Here is a 21,438-nt window from a genome sequence, read left to right as displayed (position 1 = left end):
GAACATGATGATGGACAGGGGAAGCTATGGGGGAGAAGAACATTGAAGACAACAGTGGAGAGGGTAAAACAGTGTGCTTTAGAAAATCAACTTAAAGTACAGGTGAACGAAATTTTGAGGCATGCATTTCAGTTTCTACAGAACAGCATTAATCGGAAGAATCTATTACTATACAACCTATCTAGTACTATACTGCCTGTTTACGCTGGCGTCGTGAATCCAGCTCACTAGGGGGCGGTAATGCTCCCTGAAATGGGTAGCAAACTGCCACAAAACAGCAAAGAAGAAGAATGATGACAGCCAGATACTCAGCAAACAGAAGTGTCGGTACAGCTTGTTGACAGATAGTTTTGTTTAAACAAGGTGAAATTTGGTACTTTGTTAGTTGAAAAAATCTGCCAGATTCATCCCAGCATCTTTTTCCATAGGTAAGTAGGTTAAATCCTACATTCAGGGGAAGAGGGTAAAGTTTACACAAGCCGACCTTTGCGTCCGACCGATATCTGTTCTCAGTGTTCTCATTCATTCAAAGTTTGACAAGATTTTTGCGCAAGTCTAATCCACGACTCATTATTTTCGTTATTTTGTGATATTTAGTGTTGTCTTCTTTTTTTCCTACAGTATATTAATACAAACTCAAACGACCCCCCTCCAGCTGTTCTAATATTCAGACAATAAAATTGTAATTATTTGATTTTCTCGTTTTCCGGTTTTTGATCAATTTCTCCTGTCTGTCCTTGTTTCCAGTTTTCTTGACTGCGGGACACTGTTGTCTCTTGGTGTCCAAAGCCTGTTGTGTCTTGACCCCTCTTGGAGGTCCTACTCGGCAGCTATGTTGTGTAGGACAGTGCAGAGCATTGGCGTTAACGCCCATCGCCTAAGTAAGAATGTCACTTTATATCTTACGGAAGCCTCCCCAGTCCCAGTACTTCAGAATGAAACATCACAGAATCACAAACCGCTGATGCTGATGCTTCCTTGGCTGGGTTCACGTCCACAGACTGTGGACAAGTACTGTCAGATCTACTTTCGGACAGGGTTTGATGTGCTTGTAGTTGAGAGTGAGGTAAGAGCTACACCAGCTAACGTTTGCTTAAATTACCTTGTATTAATGATTTAAGTTTTCAGGCCATTTAGATATTCTTGGAAGTTGAAATATATTTTGCACAACTATATACACTTTCAAGGTGTTAATAAGTCTCCTGACCTGAACTGTAAATAGAAATGCTGACATTTCCAAAGCATGATATGAAAATAAGAAAATCGTGTTTGTTTTGCACAAGGTGCAAGAGTTCCTGTGGCCTCGCTGGGGTCTCGATCGTGGAAAGAGTTTGTTAGATTTGCTCCACACTGAACGCTTCATCTCCCGCCCTCTCATCATCCATGCCTTCTCTATTGGTGCCTTCACATTTGCTCAGCTGCTGGTGCACGTGGCTCAGGACACACAGAAATATCAGCCCCTCATACAGAGGATCAAAGGTCAAGTATATGACAGCATGGTGGTGGGCACCCTGGAGACGATGGCGGCAGGTCAGCATTAATGTTTATTGCGCTCATACTATTTATTATGTTTTTAATGCCACCTCACACAGGCTGGATCTGCATTTGTATGTTTTCATCAACCATTCCTCATCTTTGCACAGGTCTTGGGAAAGCTTTATTTCCAAACTTGGAAACCCTGGTAAAACACGCAAGTCTGACATACTTTAGCTTATTCAAAAGCCAGACAGTGGACCACTTCGAAAAGGGCATCGATGTGTTTTGGAACACTCCAGTGACTGCGCCCGTGCTGCTGTTCTTCTGTGAGAATGATTTGATGAGTAACGCACAAATGACAGAAGAACTGATCAATCACTGGAGGAAACGTGGAATGGATGTGACTGCGAAGAAGTGGGAGGATTCGACGCATGCGAGTCACCTCAAGAGGCACCCACAGGAATATCTGAGCCATGTAGACGGGTTCCTTTGCTCACTCCAGCTCAGCCCTCTGAAGGCCAAGCTCTAATATCTTTTCAAACATGGCTTATTTTCTCCTTGAAACATGATTTATGAAGATTTATTTCGGTGTAATCTGAATAAATTGCATGGGATTTGATTTTAACTAATCATAATATTCTCTGATTACTAGATGAGATGGTGTGATATGCTAATAATTTTATGTCTGCGAAGGAATGTACGAAACGAAAGCAAATGGGAAAAGCAGGGCAGGAGGTGTCTCCATGTCTCTGGTGTCTCAGCTTCAACAATAACAAGTGCTTGAATGTGTAAACTGTTTCTCCTAACCTAAAGCACATCACGATGCCGACCTTGGTATATTTTGCACAGCTTTTATCTTGCACCTGCTCAAAAAACTGCCTGGTGTCAGCGGGTCTGTGATGAGATGGGTTCTCTCTGCAGGATAGTGCCTCCTGCCAGACCATAAAAACTGCTCAGGAACCACCCAAGGAGATACTTCCAGGCGTCCCTGTGAGGTTGTAGCTCAGTCACTGCTTATCTCACAATGTCTGGTTAGAAGGATGCATGATACCTCAAACTGGATGATGGTCATCTTCTTGATCATACCCATGAGTCTGTTACTAAGTTTTTATTTCTATAAGATACGCTCCAAATTAATGTGGGGTAGATCAAAGTACCTGAATTACAGGGCTCCAAGGTCTGAGGACTTTGTACTGTAACTGATCTGATTATCAGTTTTATTCAATTATTTATACTCAACAATGACTGATTATAACTGTTCCCTGGCATGAATGTTGTGGATCAATAATAAATATATTTCTACTAGTTTCAAATTACTTAAAAAACTCACGCTAAAGCAGATGAAATCAGGTCAAATAAGATAATGTTTCTCCAAGTGTGTATTTTATTTTACATACCATAATTTGTTGCGTAAATGCCACAGTGTAAGACATTAATCGTTGAATGTTTTAATTAATGCTACATTATATAAATTCTTGAACCTATATGCCATTTGCAACTAGATAAATGTATAAATACTGTTCTTTCTGAAGTTTTTTGAAATAAATATAAAGCCCTCTGGGGCTTTTCAGGGTGAATGTAAGTGTGTTGTGATTTTATTTTATTGATCTTACGTGATTAGCCTGACCAGTTGTTACTCTTCACTTTCCACTGCATTGACTGATACTATTGCATATTCCAATATGCAAGTTAGATTATAAGAATATACAGTTATTCATTTTATTTCAAGGTTATTGCTTTTTTGTCAGTTCCATAATTTAATTGTAAATATCTATTCACTAAATAGATCAAAATGTGTGCATAGAACTACGGTGGCCGAGAGGTGCAAAACACTTTTACAAATGACGAAACAAATTTACAAGTAACGAAACACTTTACAAGCGGATGAAACAAATTTACAAATGACGAAACACTTTTACAAGCGGCTGAAACAAATTTACAAGTAACGAAACACTAAAAAGTAAGTTGGTAATACCCTTTCCGTAAGAAAAGTAACTTGTAAATTTGTTTTCTGCCGGCTGCTTTTTCTTACGGAAAGGGTATTACCAACTGTACCGACGGAACACATCCATTGGCCCAACCGTACCAAGGGTCGGTAATTCCTATTCCGGTAGAAAATGTTACTTGTAAATTTGTTTCAGCCGCTTGTAAATTTGTTTCGTCATTTGGAAAAGTGTTTTGCACCTCTCGGCCACCGTATAGAACTGGCGTAATTGTTCACAATATTGAAAATACACAAAGTGACAACAAATAAACTTCCTGGTCACGAGGCAGCGATAATAGGTAATCACAAGATACTTCCGTTTAGATTTCCAAGATGGCGGCCCACATATGTAAACATGCGATATGATCTGGAGTGTAGTCATTCTTTAAATTAACATTTCATATGTTAATTTGATGTACTCATATCATTAAAGGGACTGGCTCCGGATTCAAGTATTATACTTGGTTTAGGCTCCACTAAGTAATTGTTGATAACGTCATTAGTGACTGTCGTTAGCATTAGCATGGCAGCAGACATGTCAGAACATACCGTATTTGTTAGCCGCCTCCCAACTACAGCCTCGAATGAACGCTTAGAGGAAATATTCTCTGAAATTGGTCCGGTAAAACAGTGCTTCGTGGTCAACGAAAAAGGTGAGCTTGTGTGTTTCACTCCATAATTAGACAATTTACAGATTTGTTAATACTGGGGAGTGCAGCCAAAAACACGTGTTACCATTATTTCATTCATAAACCAGGCACACAAAAATGTCGTGGATTTGGTTATGTTACTTATTCAATGACGGAAGATGTACAACGAGCCATGAAAGAAATAAAAGAATACGATGGACAGAAGATTACACTATGTGTGTCAAAGAAGAAAATGCACGAGAAAAAGAAACCGGGTGTGTACGTATGAAGTCATATTCTAGATAGCTTGTACTACACATCTAACGGTACTGTTTCTGTTTCTGCTTAAAGCTCTGGATATGGAAAAGAAGAAAAATGAACATGCACCCAAAGGCATCAGGAAAAACGTTCTTAAAGCGAGGCTCATCATCAGGAATCTTAGTTTTCAGGTGCAGTGAGCTACATGTGTATAGAAACCGGTAGAAGCAGAGGACACTTTAGTAACTGGGACTCTCTTGTATTGACAGTGTTCAGAGAATGATCTGAAGCAAGTTTGTACCAAATTTGGACCAATTCTTGAGGCTAAAATTCCTCTAAAGCCTGGTGAATAAAAGTTTGATCTTGCAAAAAGCATACACTCCACATGATAACCATCACGTGACCTATATTTGTGACTTAATGTTTTTGTATTCTAGATGGGAAGATGCGAGGTTTTGCATTTGTCCAGTTTAAAAACATGTCCAGTGCGGCTAAAGCGTTGAATGCCCTCAACTTGAAGGAAATCAAAGGTCAGACCGAAATTATGTTTGTGATTGTCATTTAATTTCAATATACATATTTGGAATCGTATTCTTTTCATTCATAGGTCGGCAGGTTGCAGTTGACTGGGCTGTGCCAAAGGACCGGTATGTTGCTACACAGTCATCTTCAAGTGCAGGTAACCTTAAAATAATAGACAAAGAACCATGATATGGCATTATGAAATTTTTTTTTTTAGTAATTATACTGTTTGTTTACAAATTAGAAAAGAAAAACACTTTGGAAGAAGCTCCTCAACAGTCTAATGTCACGACTGTCACTGAAGATGATAACAAAGATGAAGAAATGGCATCAGCAGGACCTCCAAAGAAAAAGTGAACCTCATCTTTCAGCTGTATAGGGTCTGTTGTTACGCATATAAATGGTTACATTTTTAAAGTCTTGCAAAAAAACTCTTTTTACAGAGTTTTGTCCAAACCAGCCACACGGCAGGAAGTGGAATCTCCATCAGACGATGAAGCCTCTCATGAGGAGGAAGATGACACCGAGGAAGATGATGTGTCCCTGGACGATGATGATGGCGATGAAGATGACGATGATGATGATGATGACAAAGACAGTGAAGATGATGATGACAAAGATAGTGATGATGATGACAATGATAGTGATGATGATGATGACGTTGACGAGGGCAATGATGAGAAAGATAAATCGGGTAAAATTTATGCCATAAATTTATGCCAATTTAAAAATATTTTCATCCATACTGTAGTTAAAACATGATCTTCTGTGACACCTTCATCTGTAGCTCAAAAGAAGACCGTAAGAAAAGATTTGCCATCGGATGTGAAAGAGGGCAGAACCATTTTTATCAGGTGTGTGATTCTTTTAAATACTGATCTGTTACTGATAAAAGTGGGAAAAGCACAATTGTGCATTTTAGTTGTGATGTAACAGCTGTGGACACATTTCCTAATCTGTTTTTCCATTGTTGATTTAATTCATTTCTGTTCAAGGAACCTGTCTTTTGACACAGAGGAGGAGGATCTTGAGAAGGTTCTCCTGCAGTTTGGAGAACTTAAATATGTAAAGATTGTTATGCAGCCAGAAACGGAACATTCAAAAGGTCAGTTGGTCACAGCGGAGTGAAACACACTGCTTTCTGACTGATGGGTTTTCTTCGTGCTCTTTTTCCAGGTTGTGCATTTGCCCAGTTCAGAAGCAAAGAGTCCGCTGACCAGTGCATAGCTGCAGCACAAGATGAATCAGAGGTAATCAATTTAATGTCCTTACCAAGCTTTTTTGGCATGTTTCTGCACATTAAATGTTTTGTCCTGTGATGCAGTGCGGTGGGATTCGTGTAGATGGCAGAAAGCTGTTTATTGTGACAGCAGTCAGCAAAGAAGATGCTGTCAAGATGAAAGTAAACAAAGTGAAAGTGGAAACTGGCACCAGAAACCTGTACCTGGCACGAGAAGGCTGTGAGTCCACACTTTTAATTCTTCTTTTTCACCACCTTCTTTATCATATCAGCCTTAAACTGTAACATAATGGGTATTTCGCAGTGATCCGTGCTGGAACTAAGGCTGCAGAGGGGGTGTCCGAAACAGACATGATCAAAAGAACCAGAGTACGTATAGATAATTTTTTAAAAGACCAATGATCATGATCATCACGTCTTGCACTCGTCATTACTTTGATAACTCTTGTATTGATACTTATTTGTTCACTTTAGTTTGAAGAGCTAAAGAGGGCCAAGCTCCGGGACTTAAACGTGTACGTCTCAAAGACTCGCTTGTGCATCCATAACTTGCCAAAGTCTGTGGACAGTAAAAAACTCAAAGCTCTGTGTCTGCAAGCTGTTAAAGGGAACAAAGGAGTCTTCGTTAATGAGGTTAGGAAAGAAATATCACATTTATTTTGGTTGATAAATTGGCCACATGTCCGGTAGGGGGTGCTGTTTTCAACCAATTTCCGCTGCATGTGACGTTTGTGCTTTTAGAGCCGGGTGATGTATGACAAAAAGCCACTGAAGGGTCAGGTGATGGGGCAGTCTTTAGGTTACGGATTTGTGCAGTTTAAGGAACACGAACACGCTCTTGGTGCACTTCGTTACCTTAACAACAACCCTAACATCTTTGGTCCAAACAAGGTAAACTTTTACAATACATCAAAGACGTAAAATCATTATCAGCATTATAACTTAGAGTTTAAAAAAAAAACTTTTTTTATTTTGAAACTAATTGCTTTATTGTTACCATGCAGAGGCCAATTGTTGAATTCTCCTTGGAGGATTCAAGAAAACTCAAAATTAAAGAACTGAGGCAACAAAAATACAAAGTATGTTTGAATTCATTCACACACCGTTTCCTAATGATGCTGATTTTCTCCCCACTCTCAAATGGAAGTTGACTTTGTCTTGTTTTTTTAAAAAAGGAAACCTTGAAAGGAGCCTCTCAATCCCAGATGACTAGAGAAAAAAAGATTCCTGGGACAGACATTAACACGCAGGAATCATCAGAGCTGCCTAGTCAGGGGAAAGGTGTAAAGGATCCATCTGTACAGATGAGTAAGCGCCTCAGATTTGCTTTTAGATGTAACACATACTACACATGCAACTGTACTAAAATCTAATATGAAAAAAAACAGTTCTTAGACTTTACTTTAGAATCAAACTAATTTTCAGTTTCCTCTTTTCTGTTCTTCCAGCTGCTCCTCGTGGCCAGACACCAAATAAAAGCCATTTGGGATTCGTGACCAACCCAGAAGTGGAGCACATAGAATTGCAGAACGGCAAGAAGCGGAGGAAGGTCCTTGCATTTCCTTCCCACCGAGGACCAAAGATCAGGTACAGTTTTGGCAGGTCACATTGTGTATTTAACCTCTGTGGCAGAGCTTTTTGATGCTAAGCCAGGGGCAGCGTTTTATGATTTGTTTGATTTGATTTTCCAATTTTCTAAGCAAAATCTGTTTTGCTATTGAGGAATCCTAACACCATCCTAAAACTATTTTGCCTCTTGCTTGTTTTAACTTGGCAGAAAATTGCCTACTACCTTGTCCCATAATTGTATAACTGCATACATTTCTTACTTTGTGTATGTTACATTTTAAACTTAACCTCAGTAAAACTTTGCATCTTCTTTTTTAGCAATGCTCATTTGCTCACACTATTTATTATTTATTTATCTATTTGTTTATTATTGCAGAATGCGTGATCGAGGAAAGCAGAAGGTTCCCCCTCCCAAGAAAACCAGACCGGGAATGAGCAGAAAAGCACAGAAAATACAACAGATGGAAAAACCCAGACAGCTACAAAAGGTGAGGGCTCTCAGCCTCCGTGTGGCTTTCTGAGATTTATTCTTCTTCCTAAATTTACTGTCAGAAAGTAAAAGGGGGAGTTGCTTAAAAGTCGTATAAAGGTTGGTGATGTAGTAGTTTGAGTGCCAGAAAAGCAGTCACCCTAAGCCCCACCCTTAACCCTGACAGCAAATGAACATCCGGAAAAGTGACTAATCTCAGAACATGACACAGTACGTGTGTTTACATGCACACAAGGAAACCGAATTCCTGCACTAGTTTGGTGACATAAAATGCACGTGGGCTCAGCACATGCTTATAGTTCACAGACCATTAAGTGGGAGATTTTGACTTTGTGGGATTTTGTTTTTATCTCCCCACACACGAAAAAAAAAAAAAATCCGGTATTGAACAGATTTGATGGTCCTGTGTAATCTCAGACAAAAAGAATACAAAAAGAATGCTTCAGCGTCACTATGCACAGCGCCATGACACTTTCCCCCCACACACACACAGTCAAAGATTTTGGTCAAGTTTAATATTTATGATTGTGGGCACCAACTGTTTTGGATAAATCTTAACACACGTCACACCACAGATTAATTTTATAGGATAATCTTGCAAGACTCCACCCATAATCCTGCAAATTGCCTTTTAGACATACAATCCAGTTGAATAAATCAGGCATCCCGATGTAGCAACAAGTGATTGGTGAATGTGAGTGAGATGTAAAGTAAAAGTTAAGGTCAAGGAGCATCAGCCAGCCCAGACTGCTGAAAATAAAATAAAAAAGCAGCAACTTTCTCGCCTGTAACATGTCCACACGTAAACTTGCACCCGATAAGTTTTAGCTTGCAAGTTTGTGGACGCGCAGCTTCCTACACAGTTAATACCGCTGTCAATCAACTGTTCAGAATCATCTTTTCCCAGTAAAAGATGACCACGTAGGAAAAATACCGAGCAACATTGTAAAGTTTAATAAGATAAGTGGGAGAATTTCCTCACCGAAGACCAGAATCTACCAACAGCCCCGTTTATTCCTCATTGTCCGTTTATTCCGCTGTATTTGGGGGTGCTTTATCACCTCTGCTCACCCGCTGTGTTTAATTAATTCTTTTTAGGTAAAAACGGCAAAGAAGCCTTTCAAAAACCGGAATGGGGATCATTTTGAAAGCCTGGTGTCGCAGTACAAGAAGAAACTGATGGCGTCCAGTGACAAGGGCAGCAACATGAAGAGGAACAAGTGGTTTGATAGTTTGTGAAGTGCAAGTGTGCGTTTGTATGTGTGTGTGTGTGTGTGTGTGTGTGTGTGAGCGCGTGTGGGCGTGAGTGAGGGTCCCCCATCCGCTGACAGCCCATGTTTTTTCAAAGTCCAAGCGTCGTGGGTGTCAGATTTGTTTGTACAACTCATACCATCCCCTTAACTCAACTGGTCCCGTTCCAACCGTTTTCATTTATTATTTTGTTTTTAAAACAGCCACAATAAAAGACATCCGGAAGATGTGAACTGGTGTCTCATCTGTTACATTGGCAGAAAGTTGTGTGTGTGAGATCAGTTATCAGGAATCTGGATAAACAGTCAGTATTTCCAAACCCTGATGTGTCTCTGCATGTCGGCACACAAACGGCAGGAAATTGGTCCTTATTTGCATATTCAATCCAGTCTGTTCAAAAAATAGTCAACAGTATAAAAATAAACAAAGTATTGCAATTTTTTGAGGGGCGAGATGACATCGAGGCGTGCCCAAAGTGGGTCTATCCCGCGTGTCCTTGGTCACGTACAAACACACCTGGTAACCCTGGCAAGTTTCTTTGTTGGTCATTGCAATATTTACTTCAGCTGCTGTCCGGGAAGAGTTGAAATTGTGTTTAGGTGCATTTGTGTGTACACACCGGCATATTTTTAGATATTTTTATTTTTTTTTAACCATTTTTCTCTGTCGGCGCGGCTGCAGCGATACAGAAAAGCCTTTCTGTGCCGCGCGCTTCTCGCTCAAGGTTTTGGGTGTTTTTCTACAAACTATGTTTCAAAATACACTTTCAAGAGTAGATAAATAAATGCATTAACTGCATAAAATGTACAAGTGTAAGATAATATACAGATGGCATCACGGAGGAAGACGTGGCAGGAAATCCTCCAAACCGAAGGGGGGAAAACCAGCCATGACTCCCAAACACTGGTCTGTTTTCTAACATCTCTCCAGAAGATCCACATTTTTCTGCAGCAGCTTGAGGAACTCCCTCACCCTCATCAGAGCCTCGAGGGACACGGTGTGATTGAAGATATTCCTCCTCGGCCACACTTTGGGCTGCTGCTCTTGGCAGTTGCCCTCCCTCCAGTGATTGAGGTAACCCGCCAGAGAGGAGATTTCGGTCTTGATCTGCGAGACGCCGCCGAAGCGGTCCGAAATCAGGTTGTTGTAACTCTCCAGGGAGGCCACGACAGAGGTGGATCCCTCCACCTTGTCGGTGTCGAAGCGGAGGCCGCGATCCTGCGGTGAAAAGGCCAGTGTTAGTGACACGGGTGCCGATAACCAATCAAGGAAGAGCGAAGATTGTGAAACAAATGGCGGGTTACCGGGAAATGCTTGTCTATCCGGGCCACCAGCCCTTGGGCCTTCCAGGTCACCTTTGACTTCATCTTCTCCACGTCCATTGCATCCAGTGCACCAGGCAGGGCCACGCACAAGCTCAGCGGCAGCAGGGCCAGCACAAGGGCCAGAATGTGATCCATGTCGGCACCTTTTTGTCCAGGTGTTGCTCTTGAAAGCTTCCTGGAAGAGTAACAAAGTCAGCCGCACGGTTCACGCATTTCCTTCGCTCACTGGCCGTTTCACCATCGTCCCATATCCCTCGGCTTATCACCTCCTGGTCATTTTATTTATTTATTTATTTTTAAAACTTTCTTGCAGTTGTACTGATGTCTGCAGCATTGGGAAATTCCCACAGGAAAATCTGCATCCAGACTCAAATGCAAACTCCCAGCTGATATGTGCAACAATCTCTCACCTGCCACTAACATCTTGTACGATAACAGCCAGTATTTCAAGAACAAACATGCACCGACAAAAGCAAACCCTCCCCGGGAAAAAAAAACGGGCGCTGACCTTACCTTAGTGGTGTTCGAGCGTGTGCCACTGGTAGGCTCCATCAGGGTGTCTTATAGTGGAAGGCTGTTGACTCATCTCTTACTCACCTCTCTCGCTCTACGCCCACACCCGCCCCCTCGCCTACCTCTCCATGTCACACCCCTAAAAGCCCTGAAAGGGTCCGATCATAAGGGAATTATATAGCTGACCTGTTTGAGTGGGGCTTAATCAAAATTCAAAGAGTATTCTCCGGCTGTGAGCTGATCGGAAGCATCAGTGGATTAATATCCCAGTCCAACCCCCACCCCCCCCTCCGGTTCAAACAGTCTGATTGAACAAGTGTTGACCAGCACACACCATATATGTCACATCCTGTGCTGAGGCCGACCTCGACGTTGCCAAATTTGGTCTGATGCCTTTAAAAGTTATGTGTATCTCTGTTGAAATAGGGGAAATTGCCCAGCAAGATAAAACACACCTGTGTGTGTTTTATGGCAGAAAAATCAATGCTGATGTTTTATAATAAGTGGAAAAAGCAAACAAACACATGATTTTCCTGGGTTTCCGGGTAACATTTAGCTATTTAAAATGTACATTTAACCTTCCCCAGAGCTCAATGCACCTTCACCTGTGCTTTTAAAAAATCATTTCCCGTCTTTTAAACAAGCCTTTATGATTACAAAAGTTTGGGTGTGTGCATGTATAGATGCACAACGCCGGGACATCAGCGTGGTCTTTAAGTGTAAACTTGACTACTGCTGCATGCACGCTGTCCTTTGTAATATGTTCAAAACAAATGGACATTGTCCAATTCACTGGTGAATGTTTTCCCTGTTCTCCGATCGTCTTATCGGGAAAAGAAATTAAATCATTTTCCCCGCTGTCTTCACTTTTGAATCCCTCCTCTGTTTTGACTCAGCATTCGACAGAATGTTATGGCTAATGAACTTCTTTAACTCTGTGTGTGGGTGTGTGTGTGTGTGTGTGTGCGTGTGTGTGTGTGTGTGTGTGTGTGTGTGTGTGTGCTCCACATAAGTTGAAACATGTGAAGCCGTCAACTGCAGCCTTTACTGTAAGTTGCCTCAAGAGAAAAGTGAAGTTAATCATCCCTCTGCACACATGTGCATGAACACACACATACACACACAGATGTGATAAGATCTGACAATTGTTGGGGAAAACTGGCTGCAGGACGTGTTTCTGGGAAGTAGTGGAGCAACGCTGGCTGCTACGCGTGTGCTGTGCTAACAGTAAGTGTGTATTATTTATTAAACCAGAAACACGAATAAAAAAAGGATGTTTTTCCCGATGTCCTCGGAGGTCTTGCAATTTAAGAGTTGTTTTGACAAATTCAAGGTTGCTTTCATTCCATCCAAAGAATTTTCTGGACATCTGGGATGAATAAATGCAGCCTGTTGCTGATGCTCAGCAAAAACAAGGTTGTGTCACCAGTTTAGTGTAAATTTCTATTCACTCAACAGAACTTTAGTCACTTTATTTCCTCTCTGAAGCCATGAATTAAACCACAACGATGCATTCCAGAGGCGTCGATGGACAGGACATTCCCCCGGGGGCACGGGACGTCACCTGGAGTATGACAGAATGATGCTGAAAGGCCTCATCAATAATTCATGAGGATCCGGTCACATGACTTATGGGAGCATGTGAGTCACATCTTCAGAAAAACGACGTGGCCCTCCTAGCAAACTTTACATGCATGAAAAGTCCATTTCCATCTACTTTCAGGAGAATGGATGTGGTCATTATACCGCTTAGAAAGAACTGAGGACCAGGAGGTGAAAGCTAGCGGCTCATCCATTACTGGGGAATTGCAAAATATCAGATTACTGATCCAGATGCAGAATTCCACTGAGAAGGACTTGGATGAGTCACGGGGAATGACGGGAATTTGTAATGACCCCACACCTGCTCCCAGTCAGGTTAAATGGCGTCGCTCGCCCCCTGGGATATGGGGGATGTTAACGCCATGAATCCAGTCCGAAAAAGACCCGACTCAGCTTTTCTTCGTTGGTGTTTCTCAGCACTATAAAAGTCAGCTCACATCATAACATATTTAACAGCATTTTGAGAAGGGGGCCAATGAAACTGTTTGAAAACACCCCCGAATCCATGAAGACTACAACTGGTGACACGTTATGCAACTTCCCAAACATTTAAAGGTTCATCACACTGATGTGTATTCTCACAAGCATATTTTTAGTTTTGTAGATGCTCAATAATATATTGGAAGGACACTTAGAGTTAATTCTACAGCCTGCTAATGCACCCCCAACCCCCCCCCCCCCCCCCCCCCCCCCAAAAAAAAACAACACACACACACACACATATATATATATATATATAATGAAACCCAGTTTACTATAAGATCTTGGGCAAGATTTACTGTTTATTTCAAGTATTTTGGATAAGTGACCATCATGACATTGTTGACCGGAACTCTTTGGCTCAATACTGGTTTCACCAGGTGTTCTGTCTGTTTTTGATCTGGGAATTTAGCTCAGACTCAGTATTCCGAGGCTTTTCCACCCCCCAATATTTCTTGATGAGCGAATCTGGTCATTCCGTCATTTCTGCTTTCATCTCCGCTTGAAACAAAATAATCAGTGAAGGTTTGTCCTGATTGAACAGCATTGGAAACACACACATACACACACACACACACATATATATATATATATATATATACTGTATATATATATATATATAATGAAACCCAGTTTACTGTAAGATCTTGGGTAAGATTTACTGTTTATCTCAAGTATTTTGGATAAGTGACCATCACGACATTGTTGACCTTCCCTGTCTATGAGGGGGTGTAATACCTGTTTTGTCCATCAGGGGGCTGGGGGGGGGGCTCCCGTAGGTTAAAATTTGCAGAGTTGGCGCCACAACAGCAGCACGTCCACAACAGAACAGCATTGGAAACACACACACACACACACGCGCACACACACACACACACACACACACACACACACACACACACTTCGCTTTGAGTCATTTCCCATCAGTAATAACACCCAAAACCAAATGGTTGCCAGAATTCATGTGAAAAGGTTTGAAACTCACACAAACACTCTCAGACTTCAAAGCTCTCTGACGAAGATTACTGGCAGGAGTTCCGCAGCCATATGGACAATAAATGGGTCAATAAATGGGAATTGGAAATTTTCTGTCCCCACCATGAAATTTTACACATACACAAAAGATGGAAACATCCACTTGTGTAAATTACAGTCACCCTGAGATAAAATATAGGTGTAGCTTTAGTAAAAGTGATTACTGATTATTTAATACCAAATAGCTCTCGAGCACCCCCTAAAAGGGCTTTTCATTTCCTGTCCCTCCCTCTTGATTGCCAACGTAGGCCTCAAGTATAACAGATAAGATGAGGTTTAAGTCGGATTATTTTGGCATGAGTTTGTTAATATAGTTTCCCTGTATTTGTCAAAACATCGCGTTTTAACACAGACATATTTTACGTGCTCTATTTTCCTTTGTTCAATGTTTTCAGCCAAAATGGAGTGTGCCACTCAAAGCAAAGTAACCCTGTTACTCATATTACCAGAAAAAGACTATCAAAGTTTTTCTTTTTATTTTGTATAGCTAGTTTGTTAGTTAGTTGTTGTTAGTTTGTTCTGCTTAGTAAGCATTTATAATCTGGATGGCATGCTTCTCTCATATTGATGAAATCATGTTTCGATCATTCTCAGTGCTTTTCTCGATGTCTTATCCCGCTTTTAATGGATATCTCCAGTATTCTCTCACACCAGTGAGCGCTGCTGAAAAACAGAGGTCACTGCCATCAAAGGCACGATGCAGAAGGGCAGAAAGAGGAAAGCTATCGAAACAGATGAGAAAAAGAAGCAGAAAGACTGAAGAGAGAGCAGAATAGGTGGATAACGGCACATAAGAGGAGCAAGGTCAAGAAAGATGCAACTGAACTATTTAACACTCCTCTGTTCAGCTCCAATCCTCCAATCAGGCCGCTACCAGAGACCTCCAGTCTGTCTCTTCCCTCCCCAGGGACCATCTATAGTGTAACAAATGCTGTATGAATAAAGATGAATTATTAAATTAATTTGGCAAACCAATATGTAAACAAAAAAACTGTTGATTTTTTTTTAAATGTGTGAATTTTATCGTTTCATAGAAATGACAACAGGATTTCCTCAAAAGTGTTTTATTGTGTGGACGCGCTGAGAAGGGCTGACCCCCTCAGGGGACAGGTGATATAATAGTGTGGGTGCAGTAGAATATGGCTGTAAATATAAATCCGTCTTTACATGATAACATATCAATGAAGAGTAAATATTGTGACTCACGCCGCAAAACCAAATCCAGCGAAATCCAGGGCTGCGGTCAAATGCTGCCCCCTTCTGGAGAAAGGGCGCATTGCTGGGATAGTTTAAATGGCAAGCAAATATTTGACTGTAGCTTTCCCCCCCATCTTATCACATAAAAAACAATCCAAGTTTATAAACTATTTCACTTCTTAGGGACTGAACACACATCTAGGCTGGCAGAAGAAGAACAAAAGCGGCATCCACCATTTTACAGTGTCACACTTGTGAAAACAGGGCGTCATACCACATCTGCTGAGGTCAAGGGTCAAGCCGCTCTGATGTGGGGGTCCCCTGCAGATGCTTTTTGGGGTAAGGGCTTCCTGGGTGGTCATATACAGCAAGCCCAGACCGCAAAAAGACCTGAAAAGAACGGCAGTCATGGTCAGGGTTGTGAACTCAGCTCAGCATCTGAAACACACAACAGAGCTATGAAGGACAAAGAAGGGTGTTCAGTCACGCTCAGATTTCTTTCTAGCTTGAGCAGACCTCAACTCCAATTTAAGCTTTGAGGACAGTAAAATTTGCACATTAAAAAAAAAATACTATTATAAATTTGTTCACCAGTTCCAGTCTGCAAAATCTCAAGTACTCCTGCAATTAATGTAGAATATCTGATTAGAGTGGAACACATCCATCTAAACCGATCAATTCCACAAATACACTTTCAGGACTAGAAGATCTAACCACTGAGATGTCGCATCCATGTCGCCGCCACCCTCCTTGAAGCTCCTATTTACACTTCAGGTACAAAGGTTATATTTAAAATCCCAAACCAGCAGTTCTTCATATTAGCTTGATTTGGGGTTTCTGGTGAATCTTTCCTTTTCAAGCGAGAATGCACCTCGGTCCAAAGAGCCTGAATGTATCTGCTCTGTCACTATCTATCACTGTAGAGAGCAAATACATCACATCTAATAAAGCCCCCTCAGAAACCAGCCAATGAAAACGAAATCAATTAAACTTCGTAAAATAATCCGTGTCTTCCTAAAAGAGGTTTTGTGACTAAAAGGAGTTTACACTTCAAAAACCAGACTGTAAGGTCACAACATCATGCCCAGGAACCCAGGAGATGGGGCAGTGAACACATGTGGAGGCTCTCAGCACATCTGGGGCCCTTCAACGCAAACGTCACCTGCTGTTTGTCCATCACAGCAGAAAGGATCCAACCGGCCCGGTACACCTGCGGGGTGCAGCGCTTTTCATTCACACAGGTGCACAGGAACGGCCACCAGGTCATGTCAGAGGGTTTACAAGCCGCTGTACTGGCAGGGACGCTTCAGTCCTTAAAAAAAACCTAATTTCTGAGCTTCCTCCAGGTCTCCCATGAAGCGTTGAGACCAAACAAAGAGCCGATGCGGACGCGCCAGACACAATCCTCGGCGCTGTCCGCGGTCCTGGAGTCACGCCGGTAAACGCCCAAAACCGCCCCCCCCCCACCCCACCCTCACCTCCCCCTCTCCCATCACGACACCGTGCATGTGTGCAAAAGTCCCTCTCCCTTGCACGTCTGTCGAAGCGGCGTGCGCGCGCGCGGGCGCGCGGGGAAGCACTCCGGCCCATTGCGTGCGACCTCTCCCGGGGTTTTTCTTGTGGCAATCCAGCCGGGCTGCCCACGTCACCTGGACGGCAGCCTGCTTACAACCCACCGGGAGAATGGCCCACCCCTACCTTCCCCACCAACAAACTAGTTGCCCCCCCCCTTCCCCCCGTGATGGACGTGCTCACAATCAGAATTCGCACACACGAAAAAAAACCTCCAAACTCCTCATGAGACACTGAACTTTCGCAGTAAATACCCCCCTGACACCATCCAGCGGAAAATTTAAAGTTTTTTTTTTTTGGGGGGGGGGGGGGGGGGGGGCGCACACATCCAAGCGATCAGCTCGGCCGTGCGCGTCGACAGGTCCCGAGGTGCGATCGGCCGTGACGCGCAGATCCCGTCTGCAGTAACTGTTCCTCCACCACACAAAGCACCGCAGGCAGTTTAAAAGACTGAATTCGACCCTCCGCGGAGGCTGCGTGAGACTCACGCACAGTCGGCGCGTGAGATGGAGGGAGAAGGTGCCTCGTTACCTCTGCGCCTCCAGGACGGAGCGCCTGGAACAGGTCGGGGTTGTGTGAAGCCCCCTGGGAAGAAAAAGGAAAGAATCATGGAAATGCAAGTAAAACAGGACGCGGCGAGGAGGACACCTAGACACCACATGTAGAGCCAACACAATACACGCACGCACACGCATCACGCCAGGAGGAAACAGCCGGAATCGTCCGTCAAATGACACATTGAATAGCGATAAATCTGGATACGAGTATTCCACAAGTCAGCGGCAGGTATGATCCCGTGCACACACTGTGGACGAGGAGTAAGAAGCATCCTTTCATACACACCTCCCGTACTACCGCCGAGGCTCCGAGGGTTGTGGCGACGTGATGCCTCTCTGATCATTCTGGCTGCTGCGTTTTCATTTACCTCTGGGTCGCGATGCCATCGGCTTTTTCCCCTTTCTTTCGGTTTTTGAGGAGGAAATCCACTTCCATTTTGGACTCGATGCCATCCTTTCTGTAGGAAATACTGCAAAAGCCCCAAATGGAAGCCACTCAATTCCTCCAGTCTGCGATTGACTCGCATTGACGTCATTGCGTCATTAGGTCTCCCCTGGAAACACGGGGCTCCCAAAAATAGCAACACATTAATTCAGCCTGCGCCGGGGTTGGCTTGGCGGGGGTGACTATTTGTATCAATCCATAACCCCTCCTCTGATTCTAAGCAATAATACATTAGCTCTACAGACGCACGCACGCACACGCGAGCGCACACACCTCTCCCTCTCTCAAGGACGAGCTGATCACGACTCGTGGCTATTTTTGGAAAAAGAGAGAGGGAAGGGGGGGGGGGGGGTGAAAGAGAGAACGGGGAAAGGTGTGTGAGTGCGTGTGCGTGTGTGTGTGTACGTGATGAGAGACGCCCGTACCTCTGCCCTCCTCTCTGAGTGAGAAACAGAAACAGCAGCGCGGGGATAAAAATAGCAAAGGAGCGGTCATCTAACCAGCCGGGGGAGGTGGATGGGTGGCGTGTGTGCGCGCGTGTGCGTGGACACGAACATAGAGGAGCCGGCTGTCGCTGCACACATTCACTGATACACACACATGCACGCTGTTGGCTCATTCACGCGTTGAAATTCGCTATGTCGCCATCACATCCGCGGGTGATCTCCAGGTCTATGTGGGCCGCTCGTCTCTATCTGAGTGAGTTTTTTTCTTTTGTCTCATCATGGAACAACCTGTTACTTAGCTCAAGCACAACCCGCCATCCCAGACCAGGCAGCAGGAAAGCGGAAGGACAATGCAACTAATGCTCTTTATGCAAGTCTCCATGCGCCAATGGCGCTTAATATGACATGAGGAAAATGAAAACATGGAGATAAAACAAAGGCCACGTAGCTCCGGGCTCCGTGTCTGCTCTGATGACGAGCTCTGCGTCTCTCACTGTTAATCCTAACGTGCTGATGCCATCTACTGGGCGTGCGAGAGACCAACGCGGGATTGCAGGGTTGCATCATCCTTATTACTCAGGACGAAGAGGTCCTTCACGCTGCCTACCCTGGTGGCGGACTTTGATATTACACCCCCTTCATGATCAGATTAGGAGGAAGAAAAGGGGGGAGGTCAGCCCCCCTCTCTTACCCCGATGATTAATGGACACAGTGTAGTTTGTTTTTAATTTACACGTGTTCTTCGCAACTATAGATGAATGAAAGGTGGATTTCTTGAGACAAGCCAATGGGGGAAGCTAATTAGAAACTGCAGTGGATATAGATGAACAGCAGGGGGCAGCAAGGAGCACCGGTGGGAGTCCAACCAGATCCTGCACATCCAGAAAGCCCCCCACCCCCCTTTTGCCAGACAGATCCAAAACTCAACTGCACTAATTGCAGTTAAGATAAGCTGTGTAAGATGGCTTTAAAACATTAACAGCAAGATTTTTTTTTCTTTTAATTATTCCAGAGTTGCTAATCTTCATACGTGTGCACATCAGAGCTTCAGTCTCATTACAACCTCCTTTCCATTTGCCAGATCACACACATCAGACGTTCCCAGCGTGGCAGCGTGGACCAGAATTTAACCCCCCCCCCCCCCCCCCCTCCTTGCGATCAATTTCAGAGGAAAACTGCATGTCTTTAATTGCCGCATTTTGCGCCCATATGTTTCACATATAACACAGTGGGGTACTTTGGAAGACATCAGTGAAATTGCTTTGGGGGGAATAAAAAAGCAGCCGTATATTTATCCCCCGCACACAGAAACTAAGAGCAGACGCTGGCATCTATTACAGATCCTGACGGTAAGTAGTTTAGCTCAGCCTGCTGTAAATCACTGCTGCGGGAGTCATGTGCTCTGCTCTGGCTTTATGTGTGGTTTTATCTTCACATATTCCTGATTTATCTGTTGTTCAAATTCAGCGAGGAATAAAAACCAGCAGAGCCTCACCTGGTACCATACAGTGGCTTTGCACTCAACAGCGTATTGATTGATGCACACAGCCGAGCTATTCCCTGCATCAAGTAGGAGGTTTGTCCTTTGGAGAGAGGGTGTGTGCTCCTTTAACAGCTTTACAAAGGCACTGCAGGGAGACACAGGCTAGTTCATTTTCAATTAGCTGGAGACCCGCATTAACTGGAGATATTAAAGAGGAGAGTAATGCTGTTAGATAAGCCAATAGTCTGTGAAGTCTGGATTCTGCTGAGGCTGCACTGTGAATAGAGAATACACAGAGGCTAAAATGCACTCAGTTTTGAAGCCCAACGCGCCAAAGTGCACTCGGATTGATGCACACTTGTCAGGAAGACAGAAGCGTTTATGCACAGAATGGTGTTTGGCGGCGCTGCCGGGTGGCTCCCTGCAGGTCGTGGGTAGGTTGCTGGTTATCCCCGAGGAGCACAAACAAATCCCCACAGCATGGAGGTGTGCAGGAGGTGGTAGAAAAAAGACCTCTGGAAGTGGGAGTATATAGGTTGGTTGCGGTCAGTGAGCGGAGGGAGAGTTAAGACGGTGACAGAGTTGTGTGACAAAGCGTCTCAGGGCAGGACAACGACGTCCCGTCGCTTTTGATTGAAGTATTCAGGCTGTTTGCTGGCCCATGGAGCAGAACATGAGCTCTACAGATGGGATTCTGGGTAGCGAGATACCTAAATCTCCTCAGCGAGGCCTGCTGAGACTGAGATGGAAGTCAAACAAAGTCTGGTTTGTTTTGAATTTTGAAGAGAGTTGTTGGCTTACCTCAGTTTTTCAATTCCCCAAATCCAATTTCTGAGTATCTTGTGAGTTCCCAGCACATTTTGGGTGAAGGTAACGTTTAACTGGTGGAAATAATATAAAAGAAAGAGAATTCGATCACTTTCTTTTTTCTTTGTCAGCCACCACTGCTCTTTTTTTTGCTCTTTTTCACAATTTTTTTTTTTTATTGTTTGGAGGATGTGAGTTACAAAGTTTGGTGTGCTGGATTTATATCTGTGTCACACAGAGATATTGAAATATAAGATCTGGTGGATTTGATTTTCCAGTTAAGAGAAGCCCACTTGAGACTTGCTGAATATTTTATAAAGACGAATGGGTTTATTTTCCACTTACTGCAATTGCCAACATTTCGGGTTTGCTCTGTAGAAAAATAATATTAGCTTGCTTTATCATCCCCCATTCGGTTGCCACAAATTGACGGCTAATTTAGGCCCGAGAGCAAATGAAAGCACAAATGCCATTTACAGGCGCCTAACGTTTAGCATCAATCACGACCTGCCACTGAGCCGGAGAGGCTAAATCCCTGTTTGAAATCCCCATTTAGA

At 43.3% G+C, this 21,438-nt stretch overlaps 3 protein-coding genes across 6 annotated transcripts; 2 read left to right on the top strand and 1 right to left on the bottom strand.

Moving 5' to 3' along the window:
- Positions 1 to 254: 254 nt before the first annotated feature.
- Positions 255 to 3,053, top strand: LOC101063872 (transmembrane protein 53-A). The gene is made up of 4 exons (XM_003967144.3): positions 255 to 428; positions 748 to 1,066; positions 1,284 to 1,530; positions 1,644 to 3,053. The coding sequence occupies exons 2-4, from the start codon at positions 833 to 835 to the stop codon at positions 2,003 to 2,005; spliced, it is 843 nt and encodes a 280-aa protein (XP_003967193.1). The 5' UTR covers positions 255 to 428; positions 748 to 832; the 3' UTR covers positions 2,006 to 3,053.
- Positions 3,054 to 3,759: 706 nt separating this feature from the next.
- Positions 3,760 to 9,652, top strand: rbm28 (RNA binding motif protein 28). Of its 3 annotated transcripts, none has more exons than XM_029841964.1 (20): positions 3,760 to 4,113; positions 4,218 to 4,364; positions 4,441 to 4,538; positions 4,617 to 4,692; positions 4,785 to 4,877; positions 4,955 to 5,026; positions 5,114 to 5,222; positions 5,313 to 5,539; positions 5,657 to 5,723; positions 5,865 to 5,974; positions 6,046 to 6,119; positions 6,194 to 6,329; positions 6,414 to 6,478; positions 6,584 to 6,742; positions 6,851 to 7,000; positions 7,114 to 7,188; positions 7,285 to 7,417; positions 7,558 to 7,696; positions 8,055 to 8,166; positions 9,267 to 9,652. In XM_029841964.1, the coding sequence occupies exons 1-20, from the start codon at positions 3,984 to 3,986 to the stop codon at positions 9,405 to 9,407; spliced, it is 2,313 nt and encodes a 770-aa protein (XP_029697824.1). In that variant the 5' UTR covers positions 3,760 to 3,983; the 3' UTR covers positions 9,408 to 9,652. The 3 variants fall into 3 exon arrangements, with proteins under 3 accessions (XP_029697824.1, XP_011605241.2, XP_011605242.1); XM_011606939.2 differs by having other exon boundaries at positions 5,313 to 5,563; XM_011606940.2 differs by having other exon boundaries at positions 5,313 to 5,563; positions 9,264 to 9,397.
- Positions 9,653 to 10,043: 391 nt separating this feature from the next.
- Positions 10,044 to 11,493, bottom strand: lep (leptin). 2 transcript variants are annotated; one of them, XM_011606885.2, is made up of 3 exons: positions 11,253 to 11,493; positions 10,724 to 10,919; positions 10,044 to 10,637 (listed from the first exon to the last, which is right to left on the bottom strand). In XM_011606885.2, the coding sequence occupies exons 1-3, from the start codon at positions 11,294 to 11,296 to the stop codon at positions 10,335 to 10,337; spliced, it is 543 nt and encodes a 180-aa protein (XP_011605187.1). In that variant the 5' UTR covers positions 11,297 to 11,493; the 3' UTR covers positions 10,044 to 10,334.
- Positions 11,494 to 21,438: the final 9,945 nt, after the last annotated feature.

The sequence above is a fragment of the Takifugu rubripes genome, chromosome 9 (genome assembly GCF_901000725.2).
Source record: "Takifugu rubripes chromosome 9, fTakRub1.2, whole genome shotgun sequence".
NCBI classification, from domain to species: Eukaryota; Metazoa; Chordata; class Actinopteri; order Tetraodontiformes; family Tetraodontidae; genus Takifugu; species Takifugu rubripes.
Note: the sequence above shows the minus strand (reverse complement) of the source record. Positions and strands in the feature narration are given on the sequence as shown.